General features: G+C 43.5%; 1 protein-coding gene across 1 annotated transcript in view; it reads left to right on the top strand.

Moving 5' to 3' along the window:
- LOC119402514 (exocyst complex component 5) overlaps positions 1–17,588 on the top strand; it is a 154,241-nt gene that overhangs the window by 40,088 nt on the left and 96,565 nt on the right. Inside the window, exon 5 of the mRNA XM_049418683.1 lies at positions 16,677–16,815. Within this exon, the coding sequence (XP_049274640.1) occupies positions 16,677–16,815 (139 nt within the window). The remainder of the gene's footprint in view (positions 1–16,676; positions 16,816–17,588) is intronic.

Genomic DNA, 17,588 nt, shown 5'->3' with positions numbered 1-17,588 from the left:
TTCCAATCGGCGCGTACTTCAAGGAATGCAAGTTATAGGCTACCTTCTTTACAGCCCCATCTCACGCGGAGAGCGAGGCAGCGGCCGTACTTTGGCGTTAATTTTGATCGACGGTTTGTTTTGATGTTTCGGTGGTAGCTTGCTGCAATGTCAGCATCGTCGTCGTGCATGTCGTCGTGTGAGGTAGCCCTTCCAGGGGGAGGTTACTCCGTATACCTCCCATAGGACGCCTTAAAGGGACTGTCTACCGTCCTTCATCGCTTTTCTGTTTTGTACCGCATTCGAAAGCATACCGTCTGAAGTGTCCAACCTTGCAGTGGTTTCTCTGGAAAGTGAGTAGAAAATTTTAAAACAGAATTTTTCGATCTGCGTTCGGTCTTCTTCCATTGGTGTGAATACGCCCCACAACACTGGTAGGTGGACGCGATGACGATTGTAGTGCCGGTAAGACTTAAAACCGAAAGCACATGTCATTTCTGTAGGATTTCTTTTTTTTTCTCTGAACACTAATGCAATGAATGTAACAGTCGTTTTAAGCGCACCATCGGTTAAATGAAGCCTTATTATACGATTACAGAACACTCGTTTTGCTATGATTGCAGTCTATGCGTTTATTTTAGCACTGCTGCCGCAATCTTCCCATAGACGTTTCTGTAACGGTCTTGCAGGCAAACGATGTAACGAAACTCCTGTACTGATGTAGCGATTATAAATGCGTGCCTTCACAGCGCAGCACGCGTCATACATCCTAACGACAGTGCAGCGTAACGGTACAACCAGCGTGGGGTGTTAAAGCAGACGAACTCGAAAGCGGCGGCGTCGGCAGCGCCGCCAAGCGTCTTTTTGGGCGCGTGAGATAAAACAAATACAGCAAAAATTACTTTTTGACGCAATCGAAAGCTGTTTCAAGAGCGGAAAATACACTCTCAAGTTCTACATGTTTGTTTTTAAGCAAAATAAGTCCACTTGCGTGGATAGTCTATCACACCTATAGATTGCGGGAACTGCGACCACTTTGCTGTTGGGTGACGCTAGCGGTCATTCTTTCACGGTTTTCAACATCAGATTAAAATTATAATTCTTTTTTATGGTACGAAAGCGCGCTCGTTGCCGCCGATGTGACGAACGATCTTCTCATTTTCACCACAATCAAAAAAATTTTTCCAAGCGGTAGACAGTCCCTTTAATTCATGACGTCAGCGCTGGCAGCGCCAAACGTCCCTTCAGTTCATATCCTGGCAGCTGGGATTCAGAGACTCGAATGGCAGAATGGCGGCGCACACGGTATGCGTCGTCATGGCAACACTAACACCAGCCGCGCCTCCTGTCCTAGCTCCCTCGTGCGCGCCGGGTTTTTTCTTTTCTTTTTTTTTGTTTGCGTGCGCGGGCTCCCTCTTCCTTTCTTTTATGACCCCCTAGTCCGCGTGCTGCGCCGTGCAGCGCGCCGGGCGCTTTTTTTTTTTTTGCATCCGCTGCGCGTACTGCGCCGCGCGTTTGTTGCGCGTTTGAATGTGCGCAATTTGCAATCAGGCATTCTGCATACACTGCAGTCGTGCAACATGTGCCAGAACGCAAAAGAATGACTTGCACTCGCAACACAAAATATCTTTGGTCTCGTTTTATTGTCCTCGTTTCCGAAAATCAACATTTTCATCAAATGTGGTGCGATACAGGCTCAGGTGATTAAAAGAAGTTATCAACAGGAGATTACCATACACGTGTTCATGATGACTAAACAACACGAAAGTTCTCGGCAAAGTTAAGAACTTAAAGAACAGCGGAATAAAAAACAGAACATAACACTAGGGCACATATTCAAAAACACAATTTTTATACTGACAAAATTGCAGAACAGCTTCTGATATATGCGCATGATATTGAACAAAATTATTATAAATAACAAAATTGAACATTCCTGGAATGCAAAAACAATGACAGCAGTTGAAATACCTAAGAATAGAACAATAATGTAAAGATCATTTTAAAGATGTCAAAATGAACTCCACATATAACACAACTAATATTGGCCGCACTTTATTGACTACATTTCCAAAAACGTTGATTTTCATATAACTAGTGATGATAAACGCGGAGAAAGTGAATGGCTGATATCGGATGATTCATGGCATCTCTTCTTGAAGTGCTCCGATTCTGCAATTCTTCAGCTTTTCTCTGGGCGCACCGATCAGCTGTGTTGTGTTCCGAAATACACCCTGAAGAAAAGGGCAAGTTTCAATCAGATAAAGAGCGCCGTCGACTCGTGCAAAAGTGAACTCGTTTGTTTGTCTCAGAGCAGCACAAGTTTTCATACATCTACCTAATGTTTTACAAACGTGGTTATAGGCGATGGCGAGTAATTAACCGGAGACAAATGCAAAGCACACACTCAAGCACGCGGTTCTGTGAGAGTTGTAAACCTGTAACTATAGTTACGTCGCATGGGCTTCATGTCCGCTGCTTGTTTGTGTAACGATTTAAACGCAGCATCGTGCCCTTTTCAAATCAGTCATTTTTGAAAACATTAACTGAAGCCTCACTGCAGAGAACATCGGTATGGACGTGAATTCAAATTGACACAATGAAAACTGCGACTCAAAGGGCACGCTCACCTGTCGTTCTTTTGGGGGCCGGCACATATATTCCGGGACTTGTTCTGGAAGTATTCGAGCAACAAAGCACTATGCACGAACAGCGCGAGTCGTAAAACATCGCTTCGCACAAGCACACAGCGAGCGAGCACCATGAAACGGACGAGCGACGACGGCTAACACATGCCTTACCAACGCCAGACACGAAACTTTCTAACGGATTTCAAAGTCGGCAGCGCCAGCAAGGCGGCAGAAAGCGCGCCTCCCACAGGAAAGGGAGTTGATCCCACCAGAGAGGGGGTTGAAGAGAGTTGGGAGGAAAGAGACGGAACGCAGATTTTAACTCTGATCCCAGTCAATGGATGGCGCCTCAATTTGCCATACTGGTCACGTGGGTTTCTTTCACTAGCCTGGCCCTTCTCCCTGTGAAGCAACGATGTGAGGCGCTGCGGCTTTTCTTAAACGTTTTATGACAGCAAGAGGAAATGTTGTCAAGATGCGCCTCGTGGACTAACCCCAACATAACGCAGTTTGCAAAGTGCGATGTAGCGTAGGCAGCGTACGCTTGCGGGCGCCCCATGGGATCACAGCAGATACTACTGTCGCGGTTAAACATAAGATTGCGAAAAAAGAAAGTCACGAAACGCTTTTATGGCATCCTTATCTCAAACAAGACAATAATAAATTTGGCATATTGTCATTCATCTACTCTGTAATTCTTTTTCGTAATTTGCCTGCGTGCACGCAATAGTTTTCAATCGAGCAACCGTGACACCTCGTCGCGAACATGTGGGTGCTCCCGTCGCGATAGCGCGACGGAGCCTGTTTGTCGCAGTCGCCTTCGCTCGAAAGTTGTGTGCAATGCATGCGGTTGGGCCTTTACAAAACCTGATGCGCTGTCGCCTCCGCAACGGAGGAAAAAAAAAAAAAAGTTCTCCGCCCGCGTCTTTTGCCTCCCGCGCCATCTCAGGTTTTTGCGGGAGGGCATCCGCTCTTTGTGCTGCGTCGTCTGCTACACTGAAATCTAAGAATCCTCGCATTTCGGGATATAAGTTCGTAGTACTGAGGTGTTGTTAAGATTACACGGGAATTAAATAACGATCGTTATTCTGAAATGCTCGTTATTCTGGAGTTCGTAGTAGTGAAATATTTTTACATTGAAACTATAAGCAGTCGGCACGGGATTTCTTAAAAGTTCGTTAATTTGAAATGTTCGTTAATGTGGTGTTCGTTGTAACGAGGTTTGACTGTAATGGGAATAACATTCTCTTTCCGTACCACGCCCATAAGGCATCAATAGCCCGCTATCGATAGTTTGAATTGCTGCTTTTGAGACATTTTGCACCGTTCACGGACACACTGCTCCATTTGTTGTGACAGGGAACTATAGTGTTCTTCTTTATGTCGTTCGTTTTTTCCCCATGTGGCCTTGGTTTTTGAATGTGCTCTGAAGTTGCGCGATCGTCTAAAGGGAAAGCAAAAATGGACGCCGATAGATGCAATGCGTGCGCTTCAAAAGATTGCAGATATCGGTGTTCTGGTGTGTTTGCAGCTGATTTTATTGATTTAACGAGCAGCAGCAAGTTTGAGGGTGCTGTTTTTTGGTTGGACTTGGCCATGAAGGCAATGGCGATGCAAACCAGCCCGAAACATTGGTCTGCTTCGTTTTCTGCTTCAGGCCATGAGATGATGAGGATGGAAACTGTAAGCAGTGCAAGTGCAACTAGAAAAATCAAGCAGAAAACAAGAGTTTACTGCATGACGTTACGCTATGCTTTACACCGAGGAACTGCTTTGCCGCTTGACATGCCCAATTGTAGTAAGATTTTTGCAGGGAAAGACTTGTTCAGTGAAAAAGTTTGAATTTTTCAGAGATTGTGTCTATTAGATGGCAGTACATTTTGTATATCTCATAATTCATGTTATATTTTTTTCTTAGATGGAAGCGTGTCTTTTATCGCTTGCATAACATACATCTTGTTCATGAAACTTGTATGCGTGAAAAGTTCACTCATTCTGCTCTTCGTTGATGTATTACATAAAATATTAGGTGCAGTAGTTCCTTCAGCAACAGAGGTCTAGTGTAACCTACAAAAAACACCTATTTTCTCTGCGGTAGGGAAAGAGTTAAGAGATCGGAGATTGGCAATATTGGTTGAGGAACAAACAAGGGTTGCAGATATTCTAGTTGACATCAAGCAAAAGAAATGGACCTGGGCTGGCGGCGTAATGCGTAGGGCATACAACCGGCGGACAGTAAGAGCAACAGAAGGGTTACCATGGAATGGGAAATGCAGTCGTGGTAGGCAGAGAGTTTGATGGAGTGAAGTAGTTAGCAGGGATAAAATGAAATCGACTCGCACGGGTAAACTGGAGAGTGTTGGGAGAGGCCTTCGTGCTGCACTGGACTCAAACAGGTGGAGGAGAATGAAGATGACACACACATGTATACATTTAAAAGTAAACATATTCGACAGCAGTCAGTTAAATTAAAAAGCTAAAGACAAAGCGTGGCTGGAGAGTCCTTTGATTCTTACATAAGATCTTCCCTTTCACCTGAATCGTCACGGGGTTTCTGGCCGACAACTGCCTTGCCACTGGAAAGGTTGGGACACCTGCGGGGGATGTGAGCGGGATAAGGGCCAGACTCGTACTGCCCCTTGCTGGACCAGATGGCACCGCTAACAAGAACGAGAGAGAGTGGCCAAGCAGAGACGAGAGAAATTCGAACAAGGAAGGACGAAAGGGTCTCTGCTCCCTAACCCAGTTGTAAATATATAAAATAAGCTTCTTGGAGCAATTAGAAACATCACCGTCATCGAATTATGGAAATCGAACCTTTTATAACAATAGTGGAACCTCGATTATCCGTCCCCCGGTTTTGCGACGACCCGCATTTTACGACAAATCGGTTTGGTCCCGGCGAAACCCCCATAGAAATAATGTATTTAATACCTTGGTTATACGACACAATTTTACGCCGATCCCGCATCTTACGACGACTTTTCGATTCTGTCTAGCACCACCTTCTTTATTCGAATCGGATGGCAACAAAAATATTCCCGAGTGTAAAATAAGAACTTAAGTTCTCCTAGGTTGTCGGTTAGAAAAGTAGAGAGTGAGACAGTATGCCTTCTTAGAATGTAAAATTTATTCTCCAGGCAGTTCATGTGCTTCTGTGATCCAGTTTCCCTGGCTTAAGATAGCTTCAGGATACGCCTTGATCGCATGCGTATCCAGGGTCGTTACCTAGACAAGCGCTCTCTAGTACACGGAGAAGCTCCAACTGGCTGTAAAGCTCATCTTTGAGATCCGGATATTTTCACGTTTTCGGTCCGTGGAAACTTTTCCTGGTCGACATACAGCTGATCTGCCTTTGTTTGCGGCACTCGCAGTCACAGGCCTTGAGCACGCAAAAGGATGCGACGCAGCTATTTTTACAGTGCAAAATAACTTTCACTTGACGTGGACATTCATAATAACAGCGGGACATCACCAGTTGCACTTCACAATTAAGGGAACAAATATGATGCGCGCAGCTCAGTCGCGCACGGAAGCATCCTACGCAAACATGCTACGCAAACCAATGCCTCCTCTAGAAAGATGCCTGCGACGTGAGCCGAAGAGCTGGTTCCCGGCCCTCTCCTGTTCTCTCCTCCTCCGCTCCCCCAAACAGTGGCAGCTGCGAGCGCTCGCTGCGGCGGCCGCTTTAAACCTTGCAGCCTCTGAGATTAAAGCACTGCCTACGGCCATCCCGGAGGCAATGCTTGCCGAAGCGGCCAAGCAGCCGTGTTGCCGGCTGCGATGGCGTCACTTCCGAATCCAGCGAAAGTAGTAGTGTCGGCTGTGAGCGCTCCTTGCGGAGAAAGCACTGAACTACGAGGAACCTCCCGTCCCCATGGGAAAGCGTGCGACGTTGCAGGCATCTTTCTAGAGGAGGCGCTGCTCGTGCTCTGTCGCCATTATGTGATTGCGATGACAGTGTGTCTGACTCTTCTGACTGGAGGCTGTTGCCGACGCGGTTTCGGTTTCATTTTCACGTGCAGGCACTTTTTAGACTCGATTTGTTGGGAGAAAGATGCACGTTGGATTCGATATCTTAAAGTTAAGGATAACTACTCGCTCACACCTCATTTAACTAAGTAATGCTGCCATTAGCTGCCATTTTCAAAAATAATTTAATTTACCATCCTTGGAGGACCTCAGGGTCTTGTCATGGGCTATTGAGGCGGTCTGTTCCCCTTTTTTGGGCAAAGCTGACTGCCACTGCCAATATTTTTAGTTTTTCGATTATACGATGCCCGGATTATACGACGGTTTTGTGTGGTCCCCTCAAAGTCGTATAATCGGGGTTCCATATATGTATATATATATAAGCTCGTTAATTTTCTGCCTGTGTTAATTTGGCAAATCGGATAATTCCAACTTGTTCTGTGGCCCTAGAAAGTGTATGCATAATTTAATAGCATTAAACTCTCATTGATTCAGTCAATTTGGCTGCAAACCAGTTAATTTGGACAATCCTTGGAGTGTGCAGAGTGTAAAGTGGCAAACAGACATGCGATGCAAAGGAGCAAAAGTGACATTCCTGGACAACCAAAACAAGGCAGCACAGTCCACATCGCCATCGTCATCAATGTGAACCGCATGGTAATGACAGGAAGGAACGCTTCACACCTACTTGTTCTTGCCACAGAGTGTGACACCGTGTTGGCCACAGGCCTTGAATGAGTACTGACAGCAAATTTTTGGTTTGTGATCGTTATGCTTTAATTAGTAGGGGGTGTGTCTGAATATTCAAACTTTCGAATATTTTTCTAATAGTGTTCTCTATTCGATTCGATTTTCACCCGGAATTTACTGTTCGAAGTATTGAAACTTCCAGAAAATCAGTATGACGGTTTCTTTCGCTTAAAATTAAATCGCAGCACTTCTAAATGATGCACATTAAACCCAATTCTCCTCGCATACTTCGACCTATCAAAAGGTTAACGGCCCTCACCACACCCTGACGCTATATTAAACAAGGTAGCTCAATCACTGCGCACAGACTAGAAAAAGTGAAGTGGAAAAGTGCGAAGCGCAGCATGTACTTATACCGTACTTAATTGAATGTAACGTACACCCAATTTCTTACAGTTCTAAACAAAAACACATCTGTGCGTAATGTTACAAGATCTTTTAAAACTATTTCGTACTGCTTTGTTGACGATCAGAAGAAAACAAGGCAAGCACAATGCACCCTCAGAGAAAGTGAAATTTATTCTGCTGGCAGTTCCTTTCGTTCGCTGATCCTGGTTTGCTGGCTTTAAAGGAGTGGTAACACAAAAATTCGGACACAATTTGACTGTTACATCACACTAATGGGTGCATATAAGTGCCATCTGTACAATATCAGCCACAAATACAGCCTAAAAAGTATTCTAATTGAGTTTTCAAGTTCGTGAAAGTGCCGGATCAGAAATAGAAGCAAAAGACGATGTGGACATCGAGTGGATACCACGTACGTCACGAGTTCTGGCCGGGTTACCGGAGGTGTGTACGAGACGGACAGCGCTGGTGATGACACCTGATGATGCATAGCATAACCAGAGACCTACAATACAACACTGCAGCGACATACCCGCTTACTGACTCTGTGTGAAGCATTAGCAGTGAGATAATTAGCAACTCACAGTATTCTCATTGCTTTTTTGCGACAAGAACAGCATTGCTACGGAGAAAACGCAACAAAAAATTATTGTAGTTGGACAAAATGCCATAACATGTCGCTACCAGCTCCGGTAACCAGGTATCCGCAAACGTTAGAAAGTCTGCAGACAAACTAAAGCTCTCCCCTGCCGGGATCATGTTGCGTAGCGGACATATAACTGCTACGGCGTTAAGACATGCGTACGTGGGATTGGTATGCCTTGAGAGCGCTGCGTTGCCCAATCTAAATACGAGTCAGTAAAGTCTACATCACGTCGCATGTGACACATAAACACTGTGCCAATGTTGTGATTTCACTGCTTCCTTCGTCACTTCCCAACCTGCTGCTTTACAAATGATCGAAGTGAAAATGTTTCAGCACATCTAGTGCTGCGGCTGCTCCAAGCCTCACGGGAAACGTTGCCTCAGTTGGACGACAACGACAAGAACAAAATTGCAGCCACCGGCGAGATTCGCGAAGTGAATCGAGCTTCTATGACCGATTTTTACACTCCTCCCAGCTCTTTTGTCCATCGCCGCACTAGATAAGCAATGTAGTTTGACGATTGAGGAAACGAGCACTCGCAACGCTGAACACAGCAGACGAAACAGCAGCGCTGACAACATGGCAGAAGCCGGGCAGTGACATCACTGGCTCTCGCGGTCACCTGATAGTATTTGTTTACCAGTAGGCCGACAACGTCATGAAGCCACCGAGTGCTCTTCGAAATCAAAACTGCCTCCAGTTGTAACATACGAGCATATAATTAAACATTCGTCTCGCACTGGGGCAAATGAGTTTAGTTGCCGCTATTAACGAGCCAGCAGCCACTGATTAAGAGGGAAAAATAGAGGTTCACAAATTTTCTGTCACCACTTCTTTAAGGTCACATCTGGGTATGCCTGGATCGTGTGTCGTTTCAAGGGCCGTTATTTTGAGAAGCTCTGTGTACACGGAGGTGCTTGAGAATACTTGCAAGCTTGTCATTGAGATCCGGATATTTTCTCATTTTCAGCCTGCAGAAAGTGTATCTGGTCAACATGCAGCTGAACATTTCCTTCCTTTATTTGCACCACTCATGAACGCAGGTCTTGGGCACGCAGAACAGACGCGACACAGCTGCCCTCAACGTGCAAAAAAACTTTTCGTTGATAGGAGCTTTCATAATGAAAGGGGTGTGTCACCATTTCCACTTGTATGGGAACAAATTTGAAGCAGACAAACCATAATCAAGCGCGAAATCAGCCTGTGTCGACTAACTTTAAAATGTGTTCTGTTACCATATTGCGATGGCGATGTCACTACATCTCTCACTGGTGGTCGGCTGGCGCTAATGCCATGAAGGTGGTTTCGGATTCATACTCAATGAACTCGTTTTGCAAAACATGCTTTCCAAATATGTCTTGGTGCCATGAAATGAGCCTGTGATATAAAATTCATCAGTATCACCTGGAAAGCGGCAAAGTATCGAGTGTTCGTGGCATTACCGCATGTTACATCACCCGTGTCATTGCGTGACAGCTGGCTGCATAGCTTCATTTTCACGCAGTGGACAGCGCACTGCCGCCATATCTATGGGTTACCGTGCAAAAGGATTTCTTTTTTTGCTTGGCCATGTTTCGCACTACATTTTAATGTGAAAACGCATACTTGTCCGGCGTCTGCAAAAGCCATGCCAAAAAAACACATGACCTCTCCTACTGGAACTGACAATGGCGCCGACAGCTGCAGTAGAAACCATGCAGCAGATGAACTTCTGACTTGGAGGGTCTTTGTTCGCCACATCAACTGGGCCTCCACAGAAGTTGAAGGAGGAGGAGAGGTTCAGGTGATTAGTGGGGTTTTGTGGTGGAAGGGCCATGGGTGGGTCTTTAATGTGGTGCTAGCCTGTTACTTTCATGTGTAATGTTGTCAACACCACTTTGGGGATACCAAATCATGTAAATGCCTCTGCATTGCCTCGTTCTTATAAGACTCCTAGGGAACACGGCACCCCTCCAGCGCTTCACCAACCTAGCCAAAAGAATCGCTTTCATGTTTCTATCTCGTATGAGAATATGCTTATTTATTCTCTGCTAGCTTTTTTTCTACTTCAGTACACAATTAACCATTGTGGTACAGGGAAGGTTTCTAGCCATCTTTGAGGTGTCTGGACTCTTCGTAAATATTGCCATTCTGGACACATTTATCCCAGCATTCCCATGCACACAACAGTGTAAAAGAACCAGTTTCTCCTCTAGCTTATTGTGAGAAACTATGGTTTTTTATAGGCATGTACAAATAGGTAATTTTAGGTTCAAAGCGAATTCGAAACGAATGGTGATTTGGTCAAATAATTTCAAATCAAATTCAAATAGTATAATATATAACATATTATATTATAAAGAAAAATTAGCATATTTGTCATGACCCAACTAACCTGCACAATATTTTTTTAAACTGAAACAAGGCATGTGCAAATGTCATTCTTCTTGGTTCAAAGAAAGTAGAAGCAACTTTGAATAGTAGCAGGATTTGACTTTCGGTAGAATGCTAGTGATAACCCATAAAATATGTTACGTTTTAAAATTTACGGTACTTGGAGCATATAAGCCGGTTTAACGAGCTTTTAAACTTACACAAATGGTGAATCGATGTGAGGGTAATTTGTTCATTTAACCTTGAAGTGGGGCTTTGCCGCAGCGGGGATTTCCTCTAGATAGGTGTATTCACGGCATAGCATTCCTCCACTGCAGTGAAACCACCCTTACAGGGGGTCACATGCAGTTTATATAGTATGTGGCGTTTTCTTTTTTCTAAAAGGGCCAAATGCAGAAACCGAAACTAGGCTAAATTTCACGGAAACATGAAGCACACCAAAGTATCTTTCACTTTTAGAACACTTGTAATCAAATGGGGCAATTCCTGCTTGTAACATGAACTTAAAAAAAAAAAACGGTTTCGAATAAAGAATTAGCCAAATCCTGCACCTGTCTGAACCAAACTGAGCCAGATACATCAAACCTGCAGTGCATCAACAATCGCTACCAAAACAACCAACGTGGCCGCATCCAATATCTTTCATTTGTGTCATAGTTGCTTTCCTATCGTGCTTTTGTTCCTTAATTAGTTTTTTCGGTGTTGAGTTGGTACTTACTGAAGGACATGATGCCGTAGGGCAAAATTCAAATACAAAGAGTAAGAGGCCGATTTTTTTACTTCTGATGATGAATGTTAGTGTTTCTTTTTGAGTTTAGCGCTACAGTATGATGTCCTTCTTTCGCTCCAAGACGGTGAAATAGAAGACAACTAAAATGAAGATATGGGGCACCGATCTATTCCTTGAAGAAGAACAAGTGCTCTGAAATGGCATGGCATATAAGGAGCTAAGAGCTGAAGCATTTTCTGAAGGCCTTCTACAGAGGCCAAGAACCAGAAAACACTGCCGACAGTCCAAAATGGTGTGCCTTTTGCCTGGAAGGACCACTCACTCTACAAGTCTAGTCATCACCATTATGCCCATGCAACAAAGGACGGCACTGACAGAAGCACGAGGATGGTGTTAGTTTTCTCACATAATATTCCTATATCGTTCATTCACTGCAATTTAGACTACTTTTATAAACTAATTCAAGCCCCAATGGAGTGTTCCAATCTATAACAGCCAAATCCAAATTTTACTCCTAAATATCGACGATAGTGGGCTATATAGATTTCAGCTGCATGTATATATCTGAGGTATTTTGGTGACATAAGCACAATGGAAAAAAATTGTTGGGCCAGGCCCGACCATATTGTCAGTAGCAAAGAACTGCGTTTTTCTGTTTCAGTTAAAGTGCACTTGGCTCTTTTAGAAAACAAACACCACATATGTCAATTCGTTCATTTCGAATACTTTGAAACTTAGAATAATTTAAATTTGAGTCGGAGCGAATTCGAATACTGTAATATTCGTTTGAATTCAAAGTGCTCGAATATTCGCACATGCCTAGTTTTTTTATCATGTTTTAGCATACGGTTTTACATGTCATTTCTAATATCAAGTTTATTTATTTATTTATTTTATTTATTTTGTTGCCCTCAATCGCTGAAGCTTTACAGAGGGGAGCGGGTTACAACATAAAAAATACAAAACAACCAAACAAAACGTGCTATTTTATACATGAACAAGACTAAAGCAAATAACATCTCTACTCAATGAAACGCAACAAAAGTGAAACGTAAAAATAAGAAAATCACAAAAAGCAAATAGTGAATGTGGTAAAATTATACAGTACCAGCAAGGAAATGTGAAAGTAAGAGAAATGACACACAGACAAAAAATGAAGAATCTGCTGGAAAACGCCGGCATCTTGACACATGAAGACAGAAATTCGCAGGGAGGGGGAATAGATCGGATGACTAAGGAGAGCTATCGCGAAGTAGGTGAGCTGGTAAAGAATGACGAAAGAGGGAGTGATCAGAGATGGAAACGATGTCGCCTGGTAGCCGATTCCAGTCGTTCGATGTGACCGGTATGAAGGAGCAAGAAAATGTGTTTGTATAGCAGAAAGTACTTTTAACCTTGTGTTCGTGGTCATTCCGAGAGGAGTGATATGTGGGAGGCGTAATGAGCTCACTACACAGTGATGGATGATGGTAGGTCTTATGGAAAAGGCAAAGGCGGAAGTACTTGCGACGTAGTGATAAAGGTGGCAGTGACAAATGGGGCTTCATTGCTGTTACGCTTGATGTACGGTGATAATCCGATAGAATACAACGTGCAGCGTTATTTTGAATTAGCTCAAGGTACCTAATTAAGTTTTCGTGGTGAGGGTTCCAGATTGCAGCAACGTACTCCAATTTCGAGCACACAAGGGTTTTATAAAGAAGCATCTTCAGGGAAAGTGGGGCGTTGCTAAAATTTCGACGTATGTATCCCAATGTACAGTTAACATTGTTCGTGATGACGTTAATATGGGCATTCCATGTTAGATTGAAAGAAATGGTAACGCCTAAGTACCGGTATGACGACATGTGGTCAAGATAAACATCACCCAGTTTGTATGTTGAGGAGTTGTTAAACTGGCGGGAGACCGTCATTAGCTTGCATTTGTTGGTATTTAATTTCATAAGCCATTTATCGCACCAATTCCTAATGTTATTTAAGTCTGTCTGCAAGATGTTCTTATCATCACTGGTACGTATTTCTCTGTAAAGCACACAGTCGTCGGCATATAAATGAACGGATGAAGAGACGCAGTTAGGGAGGTCATTAATATATATTAAAAACAGCAGTGGTCCCAAGACTGTGACCCCCTGTGGTACACCCGATGTTACGCTTATTTCCGGCGAGTCATGACCGTTAACAGTGACGTATTGAAGATGGTTTGTTAGGAAGTAGTCGAGCCATGCCAGTACATTCGAGTCAAGGTTGAGAGAGGAGAGCTTATGCATTATTAAAGCGTGATTGACTTTTTCAAATGATTTTACAAAATCCAGGAAACTGCAATCAATTTGAGATTGTTTATCAAGAATGGTGTGCAAGTGATGAGTGAAAAGAAGCAACTGGGTTTCACAGGAAAACGTACGCCTAAAACCGTGTTGGGCCGATGTAAAAAATGAATTCGATTCTAAAAATTTTGCAATATGTGAGTGCAGTACATGTTCCATTAGTTTACACGGAATGCTCATTAGTGAAATGGGCCGATAGTTAAGAGAGGAGTGTTTATTACCAGACTTGTGTATTAGCAAAACCTTACCGACCTTCCAGTCCAGCGGCAAGGTTGCTTGGTCAAGTGACTGCTGCAAAATCTTGCACAAGAAGAGAGACGAATATGCGCTTGTTTGTTTGAGAAACTTTGAGTTGATATTGTCAGTCCCACATGATGAGGATGTTTTTAAGGTGTCAATTAACTTCGCAATTCCCACAGAATCAAAAGTGATAGGAAACATTGAGCAGTAGTCATGGCACACAACAAATTGGCCGAAAAAATGTTAATTAACGCGGCACATTCAAATGCTGGTAGCGGTTCACCAGAGTCATCGTTGATTGATAAATCCACATTTTGGTTAAAATTGATAACGCTCCAAAATTGCCGGGGGTTTCTTGATAACAGTTCAGGCAACGTATGCATTTGGGAACGATTCTTAGCAGCACGTACAGCTTCCACGTATTCTGCCTCAGCATTTTGATACGCTACCCAGCGATCTGTAGTATTTTGCAACTTGGCTGTGCGGAAAAGGCACTTTTTTCTATTAGACAAAAGTTTGAGATGCATGATATACCACGGTCTTTTTGTGTTGTTCCGTATGCGTCGAAGGGGCATGTGCGCATTGGTGAGATTAGTAACTAGGTTTTTGAAAAGATCCCAGTTCCCTTGTACACTTCTCTCATCAAAATTGCAACGAAAGGTGTCTAAGTACGCGTACATATTTGGTTAATGGCGTCAAAATCTGTATTGCAGTAGTCCCGGATGTATTTGTCTTCTTCAGTTCCACGTGAAAAAGACATGGTGATGTCGAAATGTAGCACCAAATGGTCGCTCAGACCAGGAAGATAGATAACTGGGGATATGAAGTCTGGATGTGTTGACAAAACTAGGTCTAATGTATTAGACGATTCACTAGTTACCCTTGTTGGTTTCGTTTCAACCTGGGTGAAGTTAAAACAGTTACAAAAATCTAGGAACTGTTGGGATTGTGTTGAAAAGGGGTCGAGCAGAACAACACCAGTGTGCCAGGTGATGTTAGGAGAATTCATGTCACCAAAAAGAAAAATTGGTGACGAAGGATACCGAGTGACGACATAGCCGAGAACGTCATGCAATTCATCGACGAATGATGATGTATAGTTTGGAGGACGATAGCATATGCCTAATATAATCTTTGTGTCCTTACTTGAAATACCAACCCAGACTGTTTCCAGAGAGGGCACAATTTCTATTTGAAAAGAGGAAATTGTTTGAGATACGGTTATCAATATGCCACCACCCTGTCTACCTTCTCTATCACACCAATACACATCATATGTGACGTCAGGTCAGTCTGGAAAATTTCTGTATTTTCCACCGTTGAGTTGAGCCATGTCTTGGTTAATATTACTAATTTTGCCTCCATTGAGGAAATGATAGAATTAAGCGGAATCCTGTGTTTCATAATGCTCCTTATGTTGGAAAAAAGAACAGGGACTTTGAAAAGAGCAGTCACGTGATCATTCCTGCCTCCAGCTAATTGTTACTTGTGAGAACAACTGGAATGAGCAGAATTTGCATTATTTTTGCGGTTACGAGTACTAAAGGCGGGTCCATTGCGAATACCCGATGGCTTATCTTGGGTGGCACTGTCGTTTGCAATGGGAGTTGTAGTCTTATGAGTTTGCTTCTCTAGTATACCATCAGTTGCACGGTCATAAATGCAGCAAGTGTTACCTACATACAACTTATCATGCCGAACTGAGAAGGCTGGTGACTGTGGCAATGAGTTTGCAAACTCAAATAGTTTTTTCCGTGCAACTTGTGTGGCTATTGAAAAGTCTTCTGTGATGGTAACATCAATACCTTTAAACTTTGCTCGCTGAAAAAGAACTTGTTGCCGAAGCTTAAAAACGGCTCAATTTGACAATGACAGGTCTACACCTGTTTTCTTGGTAGCTGCCACCTAACCTATGCGCACGCTCAATTACATCATCAGTTATGTTCGGGTCGACATGTTGCGTCAGAAGGCTTACAATTTTTTCCTCGGTTTGTATCCACGATTCCTTAGCGTCCGGGATACCATGAAAGATTGGGTTATCACGACGTGCCCTGTCTTCAATGTCGTCAAGGCGTGACCTCATGACAGTGCTTGCTTGCTTGAAGGTTTTCACGGCCTCTTCTGCTAGATTGAGCCGTTCTTTTACATTATCGATTGTGTCACATTGGGCCTCGATTTTCAATATTCGCGTATTCATTGCGACAAACTTTTCTTCGAAAGACTTCTGCGCTGTTGCGACATTAGCCGAGATATCAACTTGGCCCTGGGCTAGCCTACCCGTCTCAGCTTTTAGTTCTCTTAACATCGGTAGCACTTCTTTTTGCCATTTATCGGGACCGGGGTTGCTTTCAACATCTCCGCGACACAGCAGCTTAGAAAGTGCATGAACATATTCATCATACGCGGTACATAGTGCGTGGGGGCACGGGAAAAGCAAAGTACATCTATTGCTAGTGCGCTTAGCGAACAGGGAACATTTGTTATGCTGCCACTTTCAATTGGCTGACATCCTGACCAAATATTTCAATAAAAGTGCATTTGCAAGGCAATAAATTTTGGTCAGTTTTCATTCCCTTTTATGATTGCTTATGTGTTTGAAAGTCGTGCCGTGTTTGCCATTTTGTGCACTTGCATGCATGTTCCATCAATTTGCATGGCATGTCAGACAGTGTCTCGTTTTCTAGGTTTGAGAAGGCACGTTTCAAGATTGCACAGAAGTACAATGAGATTGAGAAGGCCCTGATTGCCGAATTTGTGCGAGCACATCATGAGGGTGACAAGGAGACCATGAGGCAAGTGGCGGCTGTTCTGTCCCACTTTAGGGTACGTGCTTTTCTTTTCCCATTTCTCAAGATATGACATGCATAATGGTTGCAGTCCAGCAGTGCAGGCCCGAGGGTTGCAGGGACACACGTTATTGTGACACTTGATTCATTAGAAAAACTAGGTCAATCCACACACATGGCATGGTTTCATAAGTCGTTATAATAATGTTTGCCATAAAATATTACCATCAATTTGCATGGATCTTAGAAACAGCAGGGGGGAGTTATTGGTAGAGTTCGCAGAACGCAATAACTGAGGGATTATGAATAACATCTACCGAAAACGGGAGAACTGGAGGTAGACATGGAGGAGCCCTAATGGCGACAATAAATAAGAAATAGACTGCATACTGTACGCACACACTGGCACTGTGCAGTATGTGGAAGTTCTTGGCAAAGTACGATGTAGTGACCATAGGGTGGTATGGTCTCGAAGTGGCCTACACTTGAAGAAATGGAAAAAACTAGTATACAAGAAGCCAATCAGTCAGTTAGCGTTAAGAGGCAAAGTAAAGGAATTTGGGATCGCGCTCCAGAACAGATACTCGCCTCCAACTGAGGACGCCTACCTTAGCATTGATGCAGTGAGCGATAATGTGACAAGTATCATTATGGCAATAGAAATCCAAGGTAGAATCCTTAGACAGGACACTGGCAAGCTCTGCCAGGAAATGAAAAAAAACTCGTCAAGAAACATCAAAGCATGAAAGCCTCGAACCCAACTGACAAAGTAGAACTGGCAGAGCTTTTGAAGTTAAGCAACAAGTGTAA

The sequence above is a fragment of the Rhipicephalus sanguineus genome, chromosome 8 (assembly GCF_013339695.2).
Source record: "Rhipicephalus sanguineus isolate Rsan-2018 chromosome 8, BIME_Rsan_1.4, whole genome shotgun sequence".
NCBI lineage: Eukaryota > Metazoa > Arthropoda > Arachnida > Ixodida > Ixodidae > Rhipicephalus > Rhipicephalus sanguineus.
The sequence above is the reverse complement of the archived record's forward strand: the minus strand, read 5'-3'. Positions and strand labels throughout refer to the sequence as shown.